The following is a 21,980-nucleotide window of genomic DNA, read 5'->3' on the forward strand; positions in this document are numbered from 1 at the left end:
CAAAAGTAAGCATTTATTTATGTCTCGATGCTTCACATAATGCAATGTCTACACTGTGTTAAATCATGGGTTGTTCTTTAATAAACGTCTTAAACGTGTATCTGACTGTCATTTTGCACTGATCAGGCATTAGGTTGGTACAACGTGAAGTAGCTTCTGATGTAGCAAATTACTTTTGCCATATTTGTATAACTTAGCTTGCTATATTTCTATGAGCTTGCTATATTTCTATGAGTGTGTAGTGAAGCTTAATTTATTGTAGAGTAACTGATAGCTTAGCTCACTACACTTTACACGTAGCTTGCCCAACACTGTTCATCATTAATCATGACATCTTTTAACTCAAGTAGCGATTATATTTGTTCATGATTTGTACTTAAGCAGTATCTGAGTTATTATTAAGTACTTGTGCCCCGTCATGCAAAGTGTTACCTATAAATGTAATTTTAAAGGTATGAAAGTTCTTTTTTGGCATTTTACTGAAATTAGCTTAACTGACTTAAATAACTACATGGACTTTCTTCTAATACGTAATATATTATGCAATAAATATATACATTTATATACACGCACACAGATGCTCTTCTTATGCTCGCACCAATCAGTTTCTCTCGCAAGGCAGGGCGATGGTTGGACAAGTTTCTTGAATGGACACCACTATTTATATCCGTAATCTAATCTTGTTTGAGATGGTTTGAGGTTATGGATTGCTTGCTGTGTGAACAGCAAAAAGGACAGTACATGAGAAAATTCCATTATGCAGCATTACGCAGGTGTGTGACCACAGAATTTATGTTTCCGGAAATCAAACTGAGTGTAATTCAGTCTTGCTCACCACTAATATATTTACATTTCAACAGCTGTGGTGCAAGACAGTGCCGATGGAATATTACAAGTGCAATGTGATTTAAGATTTGAGTCAGCTTATGTATTTTAGTATTAAAAAGTCCTTATAGAATAATTATGGCTCACTATCACAAATAAAACGACTTTCCTCTATGATTAAGGGAGATGCATATGTGACTTGTGCTATGAGGTGAAATTAAACATACCAGTCATTATAGTTATTATATGTGTAATTATGCCACTCACATTTATCCTATAATCTGGATTCAATTCACCACCTCCACCTCGGTCGCCAGGTTTCTGTAAAATGTTTTTAGGCATGGGTCAGAGTTTCCATACGGATACGCACATTCCGCCATTACGTTTGTCTCCATAAGCATAGATCGCAACGATTACGCGGGAAGTTGCGTACGCCTCTTTCAGGTGCCGTTATGTGCGTACGCAACGATTATGAGCCCCCTGGTGATTACTGCGCATGCTCTTAGGATCCGTTATACCACGTAACCCATCAGACTCGCATTTCAACAGTTTCTTGGATTACTATGGAGGGAAATCCCGGACATTTTTCAAAAGGAATTGCAAATTGCATTTGCAATTGCGTTTTCCATATGTGGACGCATAAAGTTTGACATAATTAAAATGCAATTGCAAATTTTGCATTACCGTTTGCTTTTTCGCTTTCGCGAACATACACTGCCACATTTGTGGTTGAATTATAAACATGCACTTTAAAATACGTATGTTTTGGAACTTAATTTTGGATTATTCGATAAGTGTAATTCAACGTGTTTTTTTCATCAACGACTTTTGTCATTAATTTACTTCCACACCCCTCTTGGTCGTCGACTGCGAGTGACGTCACTCCCCCATACAATCACGCCCCACAGTATAGACCCACATAAGACATGGGAAATGCAATTGCAAATGGACTTTGCTTTTTCATTTGAAATGTGGCAGTGTTCGTTCGCGAAAGCGAAAAAGCAAACGGTAATGCAAAATTTGCAATTGCATTTGAATTATGTCACACTTTATGCGTCCACATAAATTCCTTTTGAAAAATGTCCGGGATTTCCCTCCATAGATTACGATGGATTTTTTTTTAACAATAACGTTGGGCACACGCGAGACCTAATTAAACCTACGTTTTAATGCCTGAGCAAACATTCAGGTTTTTAATTATTTTGTGACATTCAATCATATGCTTAATGCAAATTTCATTTATCATAATGTACCAATCATCATAAAATATTACTAGACTGTTTATGTTTTTAATAAGCACTATATACGCTAACAGTTATCCATAAATATAATAATCACAACAGAAATTAACGATAGTATGTCGCTCATGGGTTAACTGGAAATGATTTAATAATCATTTTTTAAAAATGCACGTAGCCTATAAAATATTTGAAACACCATATTGCAGTTCGAGAGACAATATTCTTATAAGTGAGACACGGACACGTTATTGACTATATAAAGCTTCAATAAACTGTAATGAAGTAGCAATCGCCCTTTATCTACATCATCACTTCTTTATCGGACATATAGTCAGAAGGCCCCGGTTACCTGCGATTTGGGAGACAAACGCCTCTGCAGCGAGTGACATCGTGGGTGACAGTTAGACAATGCTCAAATAAATATACAAACAAAAAAGCTGAATTCTCCCTACAAATACCCCAGGACAGCTATGCTGCCACAAGGTTAAAGACTACTCCACGATCCTCCGACAATGACCTCCCATACTGCATTGCGTCACACTGACAGACCTAGCACTTCCGGTAAATCACTTCCGGCTAGAGTGCTTGTTGCAGTACCGTGAAGCTAGCAAGAATAAGCAAGAATAATGAACCGGAAGTACTTTCGTTGTCATGGTTATAACAGAGCATTTTTCAAATTAAAAACTTGCGTGCTCTGCGAGCTATCAAGGTGGACTTGCGGCTTTGTATTGAGTCTGCTGGTTTCTCGTGTGCGAATTGAAGGTAAAATTTTATATGATATACTTCACATATTTATATCTAAATTTGCTTATTCGTTTACAATTACCTAATAATTAAAAATAAAGAAATATATTTCGTTTTTAATGTTTTGCATTTCACAGATTTATGGAATTGTAAATTAAATTTTAAGTTAAATATAATTGTTTTGGGCTAATTGTCTACAGTGATGGAAGACTACGGGACTGGATTCCGGCACAAGTTGGAGAAGTGGCCACGATCTTCCATAACGGGTTTTTTTCACAAAACCTCTATTCCGGAGATTGTTGAAGGAAAGAAGGTGAAGCGTCTCTTTCACCACTAAACTACAGCAGAAATACCTGAGCCTCAGAGCTAATATCAATGATTAAGTAAAGCACGTTTATACTTTCTATACTTTTCCGCATACTGTTATTTGCCAGTTTTGAGCTGATTTTTGTAAAGTAAACATTCAGTAAATGGTATTCCCCATAAGTAAATAAATAATTTCTGTGGTATAGTAAGACATAATTTCGTTCTGAAAAAATATAATGAGCAGTTTGAGTTATACTTCCCGAAATAAGAATTATAGTAATTATAATTTTAAAAGAACGTCAGAAATTTCATATCAGGATATATTTCACATAGCTGAAATAGCCTAGGTGAAATTTACATGCATAACACAAATCTAAAAGATTGTGTCAGCTTCAAATCTGGTTAGGTACATTCTACAAATGCTCTTTGAATAGAAACAAGTGCCACTTATATCAAATAAGCGTCAGCAAAAAGTTTGCTGGGTTTGGAACATAGTGTCCCCAACGAGAAATTATGGCTGATTTTACATAGGTCAAATGTACATGCTTAAAACACAAATTTAAAGGATTGTGTCAGCTACAAACCTAGTTAGGTACATTCTACTAAGGCTCCTTGAATAGCAACAAGTGCCACTTATATCAAATAAGCGTCAGCAAAAAGTTTGCTGGGTTTGGAACATAGTGCCCCCAACGCGCAATTAGGTCTGATCTTACATAGGTCAAATGTACATGCATAAAACACAAATAAAGGATTGTGTCAGCTTCAAACCTAGTTAGTTACATTCTACTAAGGCTCCTTGAATAGGAACAAGTGTAATTTATATCAAATAAGCGTCACCAAAAAGTTTGCTGGGTTTGGAACATAGTGTCCCCAACGCGCAATTAGGTCTGATTTTACATAGGTCAAATGTACATGCATAAAACACAAATAAAGGATTGTGTCAGCTTCAAACCTAGTTAGTTACATTCTACTACGGCTCCTTGAATAGGAACAAGTGTCATTTATATCAAATAAGCGTCACGAAAAAGTTTGCTGGGTTTGGAACATAGTGTCCCCAACGTGCAATTAGGCCTGATTTTACATAGGTCAAATGTACATGCATAAAACACAAATAAAGGATTGTGTCAGCTTCAAACCTAGTTAGTTACATTCTACTAAGGCTTCTTGAATAGGAACAAGTGTCATTTATATCAAATAAGCGTCACCAAAAAGTTTGCTGGGTTTGGAACATAGTGTCCCCAACGCGCAATTAGGTCTGATTTTACATAGGTCAAATGTACATGCATAAAACACAAATAAAGGATTGTGTCAGCTTCAAACCTAGTTAGTTACATTCTACTACGGCTCCTTGAATAGGAACAAGTGTCATTTATATGAAATAAGCGTCAGCAAAAAGTTTGCTGGGTTTGGAACATAGTGTCCCCAACGCGCAATTAGGTCTGATTTTACATAGGTCAAATGTACATGCATAAAACACAAATAAAGGATTGTGTCAGCTTCAAACCTAGTTAGTTACATTCTACTAAGGCTCCTTGAATAGGAACAAGTGTCATTTATATCAAATAAGCGTCAGCAAAAAGTTTGCTGGGTTTGGAACATAGTGTCCCTAACGCGAAATTGCGGATTATTTACATATATTTACCTATATTGTGCCTTTCATTTATATTTTACATTGCCACATGCTGTTCTGAAGTGACATAAGTCATCAGCTGCTTTGCGAACTTATTTTATTTATTTTTCTTTCAGTTTGTTCTGGTTGTGGACGATTCCCATCTGAGAAGCCTTGTTGATGGCTTCGTCCTCATGCCAGAAGGGAGCCTTTCCTTTGGCTACAGTTGCACTCCAGGGGCAAGTGCTTCTGTCCTTCGACGTGAGGTTCAGGGTGAAAGTATTCCTTACACCCCTGACCTTGTGTGCCTCTTGGCTCCTGGGAACAACATCACCGAGAGTAACACCATTGAGCAGTCTGGGCGGGACTTCACCAGCCTTATCCAATGTGCGTTGAGCCAGTGGACTAAGGTATATGAAAGCTAACAAAAATCATTTCAAGAAATAATGTGAAGGAATGTTATTTTTTTCCTGTTGTAACAGAATTGAATTTTTTTCTTTTTATATTTATTGTAGGTCATAGTGATAGACTTCCCCACTCGACTAACTGTGGAGCATCACCTCCAGGACCTGCTGCGACAGGAATACCATCGTGCTGCAAGCAGACTGGGTATGTTGAGTTGTGTATGACAAAAAACCTACCACCACATGATAGGGTACCTTAATCAGTTATTGGAGACAAAGTGCACTAAGTAGTAAACATGAGTAAAGTAAACATTCTTGATGTAGTGAGTCTGTCAGTGGCACATGAAATCAGAGATTAAAACAGCATGTTAATATTCCTTGTATAGATGTGGCATGTTTTTTTGAAGCAATGAAAATGCGTCTAGTGTCAGCAATCCATTTCTCATAGGTGTGAGATACATGTCCATCTCAGAGCATTTTCCACAGTCGACTCTTGACCTGTGGTGCAGAGATGGTGTGCACCTTAGTGACAACAGAGGAATGCCGATCCAGGCACAGCTCATCTGGACTGCAGCCTATCTTCACCTGTCAATGCCACCGACACATCATTTCACCCCAGGGGTAATGTCTGTATGTTCAAGGGTTAGTCCTAAGGTGGTTGTGACAGGTGTGATCAAGGCAAAGACACAAAGGAACGTGTACACCTGGTCCAACATGGTGAAGGGTATCCCGAAGGGTGCTGCAGCAGACCTATTTAGGGAGCTTACCCTGGTAAGTGTCTACCTTTTTTACTATTTATGTGATTTGTGCGTGCGTGGGTGCGTGCCTGCCTGCCTGCCTGTGTGTGTGTGTGTGTGTGTGTGTGTGTGAGCACGTGTGCACAAACATAACAAGGGTGTTTACAATAAAGCTATAATACTTCTTAAATCTATATCTTTTGGAAAGTCTATGTGGTTTTGAAACATAAAATCATGGGTTAAATATTGGAGTTTTGTGATGCATTGAATTTGTTTTCTGTATTAAGAAGAATAAAGAACATTGAAAATTGATGTTTTTTTTTTTGTCTTTTTATTGAATGTCACTATGCTTTTCTAGGCTGGGAGTAATGGATGTATTTACCAAGTTGGTGATGCCACAGTCCACTGCTACCCTAAAGGGCAGATATCAGGTCAGCGAAAGGTAGAACAGGTAAAGATGCAGGCAAGGAAGAAGAAAAGGCAGGTGAAAGAGAAAGGTAAAGCTAAAGGTATGGAGAAGCAGGACAGCAGGAGGAGAGCAGGTGAGAAAGGTGAAGGTGAGGAGAGGCAGGACAGCAGGAGGAGAGCAGGTGAGAAAGGTGAAAGTGAGGAGAGGCAGGACAGCAGGAGAAGTGCAGGTGAGAAAGGTGAAGGTGAGGAGAGACAGGACAGCAGGAGGAGAGCAAGTGAGAAAGGTGAAGGTGAGGAAAGGCAGGATAGCAGGAGGAGAGCAGGTGAGAAAGGTGAAGGTGAGGAAAGGCAGGATAGCAGGAGGAGAGCAGGTGAGAAAGGTGAAGGTGAGGAAAGGCAGGATAGCTGGAGGAGTGCAGGTCAGAAAAAGTTTTACTATTCTGTAAAAAAACTGTTAGGTGGCACACCGAGTAAAAGCAATGTCCAAGTGGAAGCCATTAAACATAGATCATTTAAAGGCAAAAAGCATGCAACCTTAGAATATTTTGAAATTGCAAAAGCCATATGTTCTGTTAGGGAGTCAAATATGCATAAAGAGCTGGATTATGGATTTTGGAAAGATGTTGCTAAGTTTCTGTCTTGGCCATTTAGTCGCCCAGAAGCAGCAAAACGTAGTGTAAAGTTACTTCGTCAAATATGGAATGAAAACAGGAACGATATTCACAAACTAGTTGAAACACTAAATAGCAATATATCCACACAAACATTTGGGTTACACAATGACACATGTTCAAGTTCTACAACAGAAATTCAAAAATTTTCAAAGGAAGCAAATGTAGGGAATAAGAGACCCAAAAAGAAAGTTGGTAAAAAGTTACATGACACTGATTTTTCTTCAGAGGCACTTGCAACAAAACAGTATTGTATTTGTAAATCTTCTAATAAAAAGAATCAACCCATGATCGCTTGTGATATTTGCAATCAGTGGTATCACTTTGATTGCATAGGCATTTCTAATGATAAATATTTTGATTTTGAGAATGTAGGCTATATTTGTTCTGCCACATCATGCAAATTGCAAATTGTAACTTTAAGAAAAGGGTTTATTTTGAAAAGTGAGAATGAACACAAAGACTATGTAACACATAAGCTGTTAGTGCACAGTGAAATGGAAAAGGGCAAAAAGAAACCTCAACAAGATGGAGAACATGGCAACATGCATCAAGACATGAAACACACAGAATGTGAAGCAGACCTGATACACAAGGACCTTGGAACAGGACAAAATATTGATCTCATAGACTCTGAAACAGACGCGGTACACATGGACCATGGAACAGGACAAAACATAGAACCCATAGATCCTAAAACAGACACAGTACACATGGACCATGGAACAGGACAAAACATAGAACCCACAGACCCTAAAACAGACACGGTACACATGGACCACGTAACAGAAGTAAACAACACCAGACATGGCTTTGAAACAGAGAATTACAAGACACAATTTCCTAGTAATAGCTGTGTGTCTCAATTTCAAAATTTCAGTGCATTTAACGATTTAAAAAAAATACCCTCCGAAGATGCTCTTAGTTTAACTAAGGGTGCCATTGAACCAGTGAGAGAAGAAAACAAATTCATTTCTGAGGAAACTTTGAGGTGCATTCTTTCAAAAAATGCATCTTTTGGAGAATTTAAAACCTTTGCCCCAGAAAACTCAGATTTTACCCTTACCCAAGAGGAGTGGACATTCTTAAATGCCAAAAGAGCTGGTAAATACTTTCAAAAGTACACTTGGCAAAAAACATTTGTTGATAAAATTAAAAAGTCTAATCCTTACTGTGTAATTGTTTTTAAAAACCACATTTTAAGTCAAGCCAAAGTAAGAAAAAGAAATACCTTTCTTTTAAGAATACAGGGATACTGTGCTTATAAATCATGCACAATGGCTTTCTGTATAAACTTAGAAGATGAAACAAGATTACAGTTTACAATTACTTATAGTGGGGAGATAATACACGCTTGTGATAAGCTAAAGGCACGGCCATTCAGAAGTAATGAACGAGAAGAAATAGCAGTGAAATTAGAAAATATAAAACCTTACCGAATGTATAATAATGCATTAGGAAACGCAGATCCAGATTCTTTGTCAGCTCAAAACAGATCAGGAATAGGAACCAGCACAGCAGTACTAAGAAAAATTAAATCTGAACACAAAATGAAAAATTTACTCGATTTGGATGAGATTAGATCTCTACAGATTCTAAAAGATAACCTGGAACAGAAACATACTAATGCTATGTGTATAAAGGGGTTTATTCAGGTAATACAAGCTGTACCACTTAAAGTAATATGTTTTACAGAGGGAGGCATAAGACTTTGGCATGAAATGGCTAAATGTACTCCTGTGTTCTGGCAAGAAATTTGTTCTATTGTGCATGATGTTTGCATTGTACTAGGAAGCAAATACTATACACAATCTGTAGAGATGAGTATTTCAAATATCAAATCTAAAGTTCTAAAATTAAATGTACAACAAGAACCTGAAGACACAACATCATACATAAATGAAGAATGTTGTCCAGCTCTTGATACAGTAAAGTCCCCCTTCTTTAACTGGTTTCAATCAATTAGATTGAAATGTGAATCTGAGACAAAATTAGAATCCTTTCAAAGGAATTTTTATTTTGGTCCCACACTCCTCGATAAATTATATAGCAATTTTCTCCCTGTTATCCCTTTATGGTCAAATTTGCTTTCTGGGGATTTGAGGAGATTTTCTCCTTCTTATAAAGTAATTCAAAGGTATGAAAATGAAACCACAGCAATATGTGAGGTAACCTTTAAAAATACAAAACACTTGTTTTTAAGTGAAGAAAAAATGAGAGTTGACGAATGTATAATTAAACTTTATGATTTATACAGAACAAGAGAGAGAGAGTTCTGTGAAAAGGTACGACTTAAAGCACTAAAAAGACCTCTGTCATCAGAGGAGCCAGAGGAGACATGGAATAAAAAGAAAAAAATTCCGAAACATCTGAAAAAATCTTTTCAAAAGCCACCTCCAAAGCAGACAGATATTTTTAGTCTCAATAATAAATGCATTGTGAATAAGAATTCCTCAAGCGGTCAAGTGAAGAATCCCCCAGAGGCTACACTAACAGCAGACATTTGTAAATTTGAAAACATATACCAAAACTGTTGGTTTAATTCAGTTGTTCAATGTTTTCTACATATTAGAATAGTTAGAGAAATATTTAAAATTTACAGTGTATCACATATTGTACAAAAATCATCAATGCAGGATCATTTAGCTAGTTTGTTACGGTTTGCCATCTTACATCCAGGGTGCACAATACGCTCCACAGATCTAAAATGTGTCCTTAAAGAAATCTGTTCATCTGTCTCAACCCTGCATTTCGGACAACAGAACGATCCCTTAGACTTTGTTTATCCTTTCATGTTATGGATAAATGCACTGCACATAAAAACAGAGGTCACAGTAGCATACAGGCTTAATTGTGTCAATTGCAATTGTGTAACAGTTAGAGAAATAAATTCAAATTCTATAATTTTTGTCAATGTGGGGAAAAAACCGACTTCCGTGCTTGAGCTCTTTAAGGATAAAGTTGAATGTGGTGACAACTTTGGGAGCTGTGAGAAATGCCATGGACAATTCAAAGTAGAAAAATCTTGGAAAAGTATTCCAGACATTTTAATCATTTATGTGTGCCGTGCAGGGTTATTAAAACCCATTCGTACCCAAGTTAAATCCTCACCCTTGATACAGTGCCCTTTAGTAGATGGCAAAATACAGACCTATAGGTTAAAATGTATTTCATGTCATACAGGGGAATCATCCAGACATGGACATTACTGGTCATTATTATTTGAAGAGAGTAATTGCAGAATCAGAGTTAATGATCTTAATATTTGTTTAGAATCAGTGTCTAACATGGAAGACGAAAGAAGTGGTGTATTGTACTTTTATGAAAAAGCAACCCCTTCACAGCAAACTAATTGCTTAAGTAAAAGTGTAGTTGTATATAAAAAGCAATCAGTGAGTTCTAGCGTAAGGTGTACGTCTAAATTACCAGATTCAGCACATAATGACTTTACTGAAGATGTCAATGCAGCTCCTATATTATTTTTTCTTAGATCTACTAAAGCTTTTCATCTATGTTATTGCCGACTTAAACATGCTACAGCCATGTCACCTTCTAAACACTTGCACAATGCATGTACTGTATTGTTAAATGCTGGATCAATCAAAATTAACAACACTATTCAGCAATATAAAATCTCAGGAAGTTATATCAAGAATGTGATAGGAGGTTTATTTTCACAAACACTGTCTGCAAATTTTCTTTCAGGTGATTTGTTTTATCTTCATATTTATGTACATCTTAGTTGCACAAAATGTAACAACGTTCTGTTTCAGTATAGGCCAGAATATATTGTAACAGCAACAGAAATATCCCAAAAAGGATTTCTCGAGAGTGTCTGCACAAATCTCTGTAATACAGTTTTGTGCCAAAAATGTTTCAACTCTTTGACAGTGAGGACAGCAAACATTGCTCATCTTCCTCAATCGATTTTAGTTAGTTTAAGTTCCAAAAGCAGTGTAGCACCACAACTTTTAAAACTGTCTTCACTTTTTAAAGAACATTTATACACAATAAGAGCTGTGTTGCTGTGTTCTCTGACATATCCATATACTACAATTTATACAATAGATTCAAACAATGAATGGTGCCTGAATGATAATAATATTGTAAAATATTCCTTTGATATTGTCACAAAATTAATCTCCAAAGCACATTTTTGTCTTCTTTCCTATGATGTCAGTGAAGAAGCAGTTTTAGAACAACATTATTCAACAGAGATATGCCATACCTGCACGGCTGACTGTGAACTGCAGTGTTCACTTCCAGTACATATACATATGTCCACAAAAGTCACACATCAAACAGGCAATCTTTCAAAAGAAGACATTGACATTCTTAGAGGTGGGAAATGGCTAAATGATAGAATAATTGATGCATACATGCAGCTTCTACAGAACAAAGTCATGAGCACTTTAACAGTACCATCTATATTTGTAAGTCAAATATTACAGAGCCTTTACTGCAAAGATGTTGAAGTCTTGCCTAATCCACCTAAACACAAAAGTAACTGGTGGTGTTTTAATAATGTTATTGTGCCTTTTAACATAAAATCATCACATTGGGTTGTTGTGTCCTTTGACATGCAGAATTGTACTAAAAATGGTAAGTGTATAATGATTCGTGCACGCATCGTGGATTCTTTGGACATATACAAAATGGAAATAAAACAAATTCTCAAAGCACTGCAAAAATTCTTAATTGCCCAGTATCTCATACTGTACAATGATGTGATACAGTTACAATTTGAGATAGAAATTTTCCATAATTGTCCATTTTTTAAAAAACAGACAGACAACAGCAGCTGTGGTTTATATGTTTCCTTATTTGCAAAGACATTGTTGTTCGGTGGCAATTATACCATGCTTTCTGCAGAAGACAAGAGGAAAATGATAGAATATGAATTAAGAACACATAGTATTATACTACCTGATTAATACACCACTTCTTTCGTCTTCCATGTTAGACACTGATTCTAAAATTAAAACGGAAACTTTTTGTTCTATTTAAATAGTTATTCACCTTAAAAAACTAAATGACTTGCTTAATGGTTGTTTTTTCAAATAAATGGCTAGACCTATTTGTTACGACCACCAGTATATTGTTCTTACTGTTTGGGTGTTTGTGCTGGTGGTGGGATGGGTGTGTCTTCCCTGTGCAGGTCCTGCCTACTGCCACATGTCCTGCCTCCCAGTAGATGATCACTATATTGTTCTGGCCTCCTGTGTTGGGATGGGTTGGCTGTACATGGGACTACTTCTAAAGCCTCGTCCGACGACACCTCGAGAGAGACCTGTTCCGTTGTTGTTTGTACATCTGTGTGTGAACTGACTTTTTGTGAATGACTTTCTGTTTTTCTCCTGGTTTTGGGTTAGACAGAGAGTGAGGGTGGATGGTGTATATTTCTTTTCTTTGGATTAGCTAAGTTAGTCTATTTTTCTGAATAGGTAGAGGTAGTTTTGTTTATTATTTTGGCCTTGTCGGCTTCTGAAGACTTTAACCACTTGGGACACAAAGAGCACTAATTAAATATACCGTAAACTTATCTCTGGTCTCATCCACTTTTGTATGTTGTGGCCCGGCCAAGACCGGCTCGTAACACTATTTACAATCAAAGCTTGTTGTGATGTTCTTTTAATTTTTTTATTTTGTCCCACTAACATTCCATCAACCACGAACTTACAAAATCACAACTGAGAAATAATACGTTTCTAGTGTGCTCCCAGTGGAACAAAATTAGGGTGTATTAAAATAACATTAACATAAACAAGCCACACTCACACCTGGGACAGGTAAAACTGACCATACTATACAGTAAGCTAAATACATGTGAGAGTGGTGTTCATTAAATTTATTACATATGCAGATGAAATACGACAATTAACAAGAAGCAGACCTGAAACATATTACATAAATCGGGAAGAATGACTTTCTTACACATACATTGTGTTATATCTAAATCCGCATGGTGGCATGGACGTAATTAGACTAAATCTAAGTCGTGCACGATTTAAAAAAAACACAGACTGGAGTAGCATGGAGCACTACTTTACTTGTTGCTATTCAAGGAGCCTTAGTAGAATGTAACTAACTAGGTTTGAAGTTGACACAATCCTTTATTTGTGTTTTATGCATGTACATTCGACCAATGTAAAATCAGGCCTAATTGCGCGTTGGGGACACTATGTTCCAAACCCAGCAAACTTTTTGCTGACGCTTATTTGATATAAATGACACTTGTTGCTATTCAAGGAGCCTTAGTAGAATGTACGTAACTAGGTTTGAAGCTGACACAATCCTTTATTTGTGTTTTATGCATGTACATTCGACCAATGTAAAATCAGGCCTAATTGCGCGTTGGGGACACTATGTTCCAAACCCAGCAAACTTTTTGCTGACGCTTATTTGATATAAATGACACTTGTTGCTATTCAAGGAGCCTTAGTAGAATGTACCTAAGTAGGTTTGAAGCTGACACAATCCTTTATTTGTGTTTTATGCATGTACATTTGACCTATGTAAAATCAGGCCTAATTGCGCGTTGGGGACACTATGTTCCAAACCCAGCAAACTTTTTGCTGACGCTTATTTGATATAAATGACACTTGTTGCTATTCAAGGAGCCTTAGTAGAATGTACTTAACTAGGTTTGAAGCTGACACAATCCTTTATTTGTGTTTTATGCATGTACATTTGACCTATGTAAAATCAGCCATAATTGCACGTTGGGGAGACTATGTTCCAAACCCAGCAAACTTTTTGCTGACGCTTATTTGATATAAATGACACTTGTTGCTATTCAAGGAGCCTTAGTAGAATGTACCTAACTAGGTTTGAAGCTGACACAATCCTTTATTTGTGTTTTATGCATGTACATTTGACCTATGTAAAATCAGCCATAATTGCGCGTTGGGGACACTATGTTCCAAACCCAGCAAACTTTTTGCTGACGCTTATTTGATATAAATGACACTTGTTGCTATTCAAGGAGCCTTAGTAGAATGTACTTAACTAGGTTTGAAGCTGACACAATCCTTTATTTGTGTTTTATGCATGTACATTTGACCTATGTAAAATCAGGCCTAATTGCGCGTTGGGGACACTATGTTCCAAACCCAGCAAACTTTTTGCTGACGCTTATTTGATATAAATGACACTTGTTGCTATTCAAGGAGCCTTAGTAGAATGTAACTAACTAGGTTTGAAGCTGACACAATCCTTTATTTGTGTTTTATGCATGTACATTTGACCTATGTAAAATCAGGCCTAATTGCGCGTTGGGGACACTATGTTCCAAACCCAGCAAACTTTTTGCTGACGCTTATTTGATATAAATGACACTTGTTGCTATTCAAGGAGCCTTAGTAGAATGTAACTAACTAGGTTTGAAGCTGACACAATCCTTTATTTGTGTTTTATGCATGTACATTCGACCAATGTAAAATCAGGCCTAATTGCGCGTTGGGGACACTATGTTCCAAACCCAGCAAACTTTTTGCTGACGCTTATTTGATATAAATGACACTTGTTGCTATTCAAGGAGCCTTAGTAGAATGTACCTAACTAGGTTTGAAGCTGACACAATCCTTTATTTGTGTTTTATGCATGTACATTCGACCAATGTAAAATCAGGCCTAATTGCGCGTTGGGGACACTATGTTCCAAACCCAGCAAACTTTTTGCTGACGCTTATTTGATATAAATGACACTTGTTGCTATTCAAGGAGCCTTAGTAGAATGTAACTAAGTAGGTTTGAAGCTGACACAATCCTTTATTTGTGTTTTATGCATGTACATTTGACCTATGTAAAATCAGGCCTAATTGCGCGTTGGGGTCACTATGTTCCAAACCCAGCAAACTTTTTGCTGACGCTTATTTGATATAAATGACACTTGTTGCTATTCAAGGAGCCTTAGTAGAATGTACTTAACTAGGTTTGAAGCTGACACAATCCTTTATTTGTGTTTTATGCATGTACATTTGACCTATGTAAAATCAGCCATAATTGCACGTTGGGGAGACTATGTTCCAAACCCAGCAAACTTTTTGCTGACGCTTATTTGATATAAATGACACTTGTTGCTATTCAAGGAGCCTTAGTAGAATGTACCTAACTAGGTTTGAAGCTGACACAATCCTTTATTTGTGTTTTATGCATGTACATTTGACCTATGTAAAATCAGCCATAATTGCGCGTTGGGGACACTATGTTCCAAACCCAGCAAACTTTTTGCTGACGCTTATTTGATATAAATGACACTTGTTGCTATTCAAGGAGCCTTAGTAGAATGTACTTAACTAGGTTTGAAGCTGACACAATCCTTTATTTGTGTTTTATGCATGTACATTTTACCTATGTAAAATCAGGCCTAATTGCGCGTTGGGGACACTATGTTCCAAACCCAGCAAACTTTTTGCTGACGCTTATTTGATATAAATGACACTTGTTGCTATTCAAGGAGCCTTAGTAGAATGTACTTAACTAGGTTTGAAGCTGACACAATCCTTTATTTGTGTTCTATGCATGTACATTTGACCTATGTAAAATCAGCCATAATTGCACGTTGGGGAGACTATGTTCCAAACCCAGCAAACTTTTTGCTGACGCTTATTTGATATAAATGACACTTGTTCCTATTCAAGGAGCCGTAGTAGAATGTAACTAACTAGGTTTGAAGCTGACACAATCCTTTATTTGTGTTTTATGCATGTACATTTGACCTATGTAAAATCAGCCATAATTGCGCGTTGGGGACACTATGTTCCAAACCCAGCAAACTTTTTGCTGACGCTTATTTGATATAAATGACACTTGTTGCTATTCAAGGAGCCTTAGTAGAATGTAACTAACTAGGTTTGAAGCTGACACAATCCTTTATTTGTGTTTTATGCATGTACATTTGACCTATGTAAAATCAGGCCTAATTGCGCGTTGGGGACACTATGTTCCAAACCCAGCAAACTTTTTGCTGACGCTTATTTGATATAAATGACACTTGTTCCTATTCAAGGAGCCGTAGTAGAATGTAACTAACTAGGTTTGAAGCTGACACAATCCTTTATTTGTGTTTTATGCATGTACATTTGACCTATGTAAAATCAGACCTAATTGCGCGTTGGGGACACTATGTTCCAAACCCAGCAAACTTTTTGGTGACGCTTATTTGATATAAATGACACTTGTTCCTATTCAAGAAGCCTTAGTAGAATGTAACTAACTAGGTTTGAAGCTGACACAATCCTTTATTTGTGTTTTATGCATGTACATTTGACCTATGTAAAATCAGGCCTAATTGCGCGTTGGGGACACTATGTTCCAAACCCAGCAAACTTTTTGCTGACGCTCATTTGATATAAATGACACTTGTTCCTATTCAAGGAGCCTTAGTAGAATGTAACTAACTAGGTTTGAAGCTGACACAATCCTTTATTTGTGTTTTATGCATGTACATTTGACCTATGTAAAATCAGGCCTAATTGCGCGTTGGGGACACTATGTTCCAAACCCAGCAAACTTTTTGCTGACGCTTATTTGATATAAATGACACTTGTTCCTATTCAAGGAGCCGTAGTAGAATGTAACTAACTAGGTTTGAAGCTGACACAATCCTTTATTTGTGTTTTATGCATGTACATTTGACCTATGTAAAATCAGGCCTAATTGCGCGTTGGGGGGACTAGGTTTCAAATCCAGCAAACGTTTTCCTGACAATTACTTTTATGCAACAACATATGGTATAAATGTTTGTGCAGTTCTCTTACGTTTTTGTCTTGGATGGTTAAAATTTACTTAATAAGTAAGGAAAGCTGTGTAAAACCTGTGTAATAAACAAAATAATTTACGTATTTTAGGTATAAAATAAGGTAAATTTATAAGTTTCTCAATCTTTTTATACATTTACTTTTATTTATGATCAAATTTGGCGATGTAAGTATAATATATCACAGCACTTATTATTATTCTTGCACATAATTCACCATTCAATGGATTAATCGCCTATTAAAACCGAACTTTTATTTTGACACAATAAGCGGATATAGCGACCGGAAGTCTCCCTCTTATTCTTGCCAGCTTCACACTGCTAAATGTAGTATGCTCACGGAAAGCAGATCTTTTTTTTTTTTTTTAATGAACTTTATTTAGAACAATGACAATGACAATCTCAGACAGACAAGCGAAACAGTGTCTTACATCACATTATGTCACACCTCCTTTATCTTTTACCTTAATTTAAAGAAAATACATCATTGCAATGGTGAAGTTGGTATTTAACAATCAAACCAACAATAATTTTAACTAAACATATATATTAAAGAGAAAAAATAAAATAAAATAGAGGACAAAAAACAAAAGCAGGAAAAAAAGGGAGACAAGGGGGGAGCATGAAAGCTTTAGAGGTGAAGTTTTATAAACAAGATATATAACTTAAATAAATAAGGGGGCTAAGAAAAATCAAGCTCCTCTAAAAATTTATGCAATTTAATTGCTTGGGGCTTATTTATTAAGTTCAGAGATGTACACAACAGGGATAGCTCGTTTTTAAGAGCAGGCCATGAAGGGGGGGATTTAGCATATCGGCATTTATGAATGTAATATTTTGTTATGATGATCAGATTGTTTACCAAAAAATCACTATTTTTGTCCTTAAGGATAACACCAATTTGAATATTCTGAAAAGACCAAAAATCAATATTTCTAGACCAGGACGATATTAAGACGTGGAGAGATTTCCATAAATTTTGGACAGTAACACACCCATAAAACATGTGCTCTGTAGTTTCCAAAGTTGTTTTACAAATATAACAGTTGTCTGCCACAAACTTAAATCTTTCTCTCATAAATTCATTAGAGGGGTAAATATTTTTCGTAGTTTTAAAATGAACTTCTTTAAATTTGGGGGGGATTGGAAATTTTAAATATCTGGTTCTAATTACTGAGATCTCAGATTTGTTATAATCTTTAAATATGATTGAGTGTTTTGTCCTACCTGGATATAAGGTATTAATCAAATATTTCCTCAAAAACTGATTATTACACTTTTCATTAATAAGGTGAAGACCATCTAATTTAATTTTATGTAAATTTGGAATTGGTATATTTGAAATATTGTTCTTTATCACGTTGATAAGAGCTATTGGGATATTCTGTGAAACTTTTTTAAAGATCTCAAATGAGCAACTCATGCCATATTTTTCATTAAGCCTGTTTAATTCAAGTATATCTCCATTTTCATCCATTATATGTGTGAGAGACCAAATCTGTTTTGTCATCCATTCATCCATAAACATAGATTTCCTCCGATTCAATATCACCCTATTATTCCACAATGGAACGTTTTGGGGGCTAAAGTTATGTTTAAACATTAATTTCCAATTTAGCAAAACTTGTTGATGAAATTTGGAGAGTTTTATGGGCAATTTATAAATTTCAAAATCACATACTAATAGGAATTGGATCCCCCCAACTTTGTTGAAAATAAGAGATGGTATCAGAAACCAGATCTCATTATCATTTTTTAAGAAAGAACGAAGCCAATTAATCTTTAACATGCCATTCATTATTTCAAAATCAATTGCTTTTATGCCCCCCTCTTCATAGTCTTTTATCAAGTCCCTGTTTCTGATATAGTGATGTTTATTTTTCCATATGAAATTAAAATTCACCTTATTGATTTCTTTTATAATCCTTGGTGGGATGGCTAGGGAATAAGCTGGATAGATTAATTTGGACAAAGAAGCAACTTTGGTTAACATTGTCCTGCCGAACAACGTTAAATCTCTTTGTAGCCAATGATTTAAGGTTTTTTTACAATTGTCAATTGTGTTCTGAATATTCTTTTTTTCACTATCAGCCATGCATTTAGTTACCCAAATTCCAAGATATTTGATTTCATTTTTCACAGGTATATCATACAAGGAAGAGTGAGGACAATTATGGATACTCATGAGTTCGCATTTTTCCAGGTTCAGGCGTAGTCCAGAGGCACCAGAAAATACCTTTATTGTATCTAAGGTCATTGGAATTTGTTCTTTATTTTTTAGAAAGATTATAGTATCATCGGCAAACTGACTTATAATTAATTTGTGATTATTTATATCTAAGCCTTTGATGTTTGATTTATTAACAGTAATAGAAGTAATTCAGTAGCTACAATAAATAAAAGGGGTGAGATGCTACAGCCTTGCCTGATGCCTCTTTCCACCCCGAACCTGGGACATGTGCCTTCTGAAAGAGAAACACAACTATTAATATCAGTGTACAACATAGTGATCATATCCAGAAATGCATTTCCAAACCCAAAATGTTTAAGTGTCTTAAAAATAAAAGTATGTTCGATAGAATCAAATGCTTTATGGAAATCCAAGAAAAACAGAAAAACAGCTTTGCGTTTAATTGAGTTTTTAAGTCCCCTTGTGTTAAAGGAAAAAAAAGAAATGTTAGTTTTTAATTGGAACACAGAACACATGAACAGCTTTAAAGAGGAAGTTTAGGAGGTGGAGTAAGAAAGTCTTGAGGTGAAAGTCCCATTATCCGAAATGTTCCACTGTATATTCCTTTCGTATTCAAATGTCAGCCCGTACCTGGGATCTCCTCCCTAATGCGTTTGCCTTCTATGAAGCCAAACGGGCCCCTGAAGCCTGCAGCCTTGCCTTCTTTCCGAGCCTGGGCGATTTTTGGCCATAATGCTTGTCTAGATCTCCAGTCCTCCGGGGTCAGGTCTTCAGCAAAGCGGATCCCTTCTTCTTTGCATATGGGAGAAGCCTTCGTACGCCTCCAAATGTCATCTCTCACATCACGTCTCACAAACCGAATAATGATTTGTCGGTGCTTAATCTCCGCTGCTCTTCCCACTCTGTGGACAACGTCAACTGCTTCTTCCATCTTCATCTTTAGGTCTGGAGCAATCCTTCCTAGAAGTTCCACCACTTCTGCTCTGATGTTTTCATTTATTTTCTCCTTTTTCCCTTTGATACGGAGACACCATCTTCTTTTGTGTCTTTCTTGGTTCAATACACGATCCTTAGTGTCGTCATTATCCTTTTTGAGTGATTTAATCTCTTTTTCCAGGTGTCGTATTTTCGTTTTGCATTCTTGTAGCTCCTCTGAATTAAATTGCACCGACTTGCATGTTGGCGATGGAAGCCAACATGGCACTATGTTGTTGAATTTGTCTGCTAACGTCGTCCATGCGGTCGTCGACACGTTTTCCAAGCGTCTCAATAGCTTTCAGTATAGTATCAGTGGACGTGTTGGAGTCGTTATCATTAGGCATACCTTTTGCTTTCTTCTCCATCTGTGATTTTTCTGGAGTATTATCAGGGGTTGTTAACAATCTGTCCCTTTTGTAGCTGCTAGAATTAGCCGTATCCATCAGGGTTGAGTAGTCATGCTCACTTTTCCTCTGGGTTGTGAACGGGAGGTTCTTTACTGCCGGAGATTTCGTGTTGTTGCTTTTATTCATGTTCGGGCTGAAACGTCACCAATATAACTCATAGGAGTGGATTATATAACTTCAAGATTAAACATCGGGACTTTAGTGAGGAGTTCAGACGAATGCGACTACTCAGTCCGCCATCTTGGAACCTCCCCCTGAAAAGCAGATCTAGTAGCCTAAGTAGGTGGTTCATGTTTAGTGATATAATTTTTATATGCTTGTATGACTTTGATACAGTTATCGTGTGAACTAACCTTAAAATAAATGGCTTGGACAGCGTGGTAAAGTTGGTTTTATATTGGATATTAGCTTGATATTGGGTTTTGCCTCCCCTATACCTTTGAAACAACACCACCAAATATCACACTTTCTGTTTCAGGAGAAAATACAGATTGTACTACAACATTGTATAGTGACTGATTTGTTCATTAATTATTGTAGTGAGGAAGCATTTTCCGCGAAATAAATAAGCCAGCTAGGGACCGTCTACAAAGTGCATTCAGGGGAACCAAGCATTGTTACTGAAGCATTCATGCTAAGATTTTCTAACACTGTGAAGTTCTTCCAAAAAGACGCTTGGAAGAAGAACAACAATTTCAGTTGCCTTTAAAGTATAATAAATTAAATCCTAAAAGAGATACAATAATTTCACATACATAGTAAACCAATTTGTAACACTTCAAAGGCTGTAGTAGTTGCCAGATATGACTGACTTTTCAGATATGACGGAATTTTACAGAAATATCCAAGAATAAGTGTACAGTAATTCAATATGTTTTTCGAAAAATTACTGAAGACCACACAAATAAATATCTCAGACTTCAAAGGTTGTAGTAGTTGCCAGAGGTAATTATTACAAGTGGAATTTTACAGAAATATCCAACCATAAGTTTACAGTAATTCAATATGTTTTTTGAAAAAATACTTATTAATAGTAGTTGCCAGATGTGATGACTGACTTACTACACTATAAAAAAAAAATCCTGTAAAATTACAGTAAAGTCATGGCAGCTGTGGTCGCCAGTATTTTACAGGATTTTTACAGCATCCTTACCGTTATTTCAACAGTTGATAACTAAAATTTATTACAGTACTCTACTGTAGAATATAAGATTTACAGTAAAATACTGGCAGCTGTGGTCGGCAGTATTTTACTGCATGTTTACAGTGATACTACTGTATTTCATTTCATCAGTTAATTACTGTACAATTTATTAACTGTAATACTGTAGCTAGCCTTAATACTGTATCTAACATTCCAGTATAGTACACGTACCGTTAACAGTAAGTTAATGACATTCAACAGTCATTTCTTTACTGTTAATTCCTTTAAAGATTTCTTTCTTGTAATACTTATAAGAAGTAATGTTAATTGCAGACAAATAGAAATTGACAGACTATCTTAACCTCTTCATTCCATAATTAGGATTCACCACTAAAACAATTAAACAAAAGATGAAAAGGCACCTGACTTTTATGGAATTTAATATTTATTCAAAGGCAGCACTATATGACAAATCACAGTATTTTAACATGTTTAAAAAGGTGTATTAATTTAAATTTAAACAATAAATTGTTTTTTTAAAGGACTATCTCAG

At 36.2% G+C, this 21,980-nt stretch overlaps 2 protein-coding genes across 3 annotated transcripts in view; one reads left to right on the forward strand and one right to left on the reverse strand.

Moving 5' to 3' along the window:
- The window catches only part of mtx2 (metaxin 2), a 48,351-nt gene extending 45,732 nt beyond the window's left edge, over positions 1 to 2,619 (reverse strand). The window contains exons 1-2 of one of the 2 annotated variants that reach the window (XM_072716480.1): positions 2,416 to 2,618; positions 1,093 to 1,146 (exon numbers count right to left, since the gene is read on the reverse strand). Coding sequence is in view for 1 of the 2 variants with exons in the window: in XM_072716474.1 (XP_072572575.1) it covers positions 2,416 to 2,455 (40 nt within the window). In the remaining variant the exon portion in view is untranslated. Of the gene's footprint in view, positions 1 to 1,092; positions 1,147 to 2,415 lie in introns of both variants that reach the window. The other variant, XM_072716474.1, reaches the window with a different exon arrangement.
- A 50-nt stretch (positions 2,620 to 2,669) lies between these two features.
- LOC111842326 (uncharacterized) lies at positions 2,670 to 6,150 on the forward strand. The gene is made up of 5 exons (XM_072716467.1): positions 2,670 to 2,828; positions 3,011 to 3,123; positions 4,863 to 5,135; positions 5,241 to 5,334; positions 5,578 to 6,150. The coding sequence occupies exons 1-5, from the start codon at positions 2,693 to 2,695 to the stop codon at positions 5,997 to 5,999; spliced, it is 1,038 nt and encodes a 345-aa protein (XP_072572568.1). The 5' UTR covers positions 2,670 to 2,692; the 3' UTR covers positions 6,000 to 6,150.
- Positions 6,151 to 21,980: the final 15,830 nt, after the last annotated feature.

The sequence above is a fragment of the Paramormyrops kingsleyae genome, chromosome 1 (assembly GCF_048594095.1).
Source record: "Paramormyrops kingsleyae isolate MSU_618 chromosome 1, PKINGS_0.4, whole genome shotgun sequence".
Taxonomy (NCBI): domain Eukaryota; kingdom Metazoa; phylum Chordata; class Actinopteri; order Osteoglossiformes; family Mormyridae; genus Paramormyrops; species Paramormyrops kingsleyae.

Excerpts from the sequence above, each read along its gene's own strand:
- LOC111842326 (XM_072716467.1), top strand. The coding sequence starts at position 2,693 with ATGAACCGGAAGTACTTTCGTTGTCATGGTTATAACAGAGCATTTTTC. Across the intron at positions 2,829-3,010 it reads TTCTCGTGTGCGAATTGAAG|TGATGGAAGACTACGGGACT; the intron begins GTAAAATTTTAT and ends AATTGTCTACAG. Across the intron at positions 5,335-5,577 it reads TCGTGCTGCAAGCAGACTGG|GTGTGAGATACATGTCCATC; the intron begins GTATGTTGAGTT and ends CATTTCTCATAG.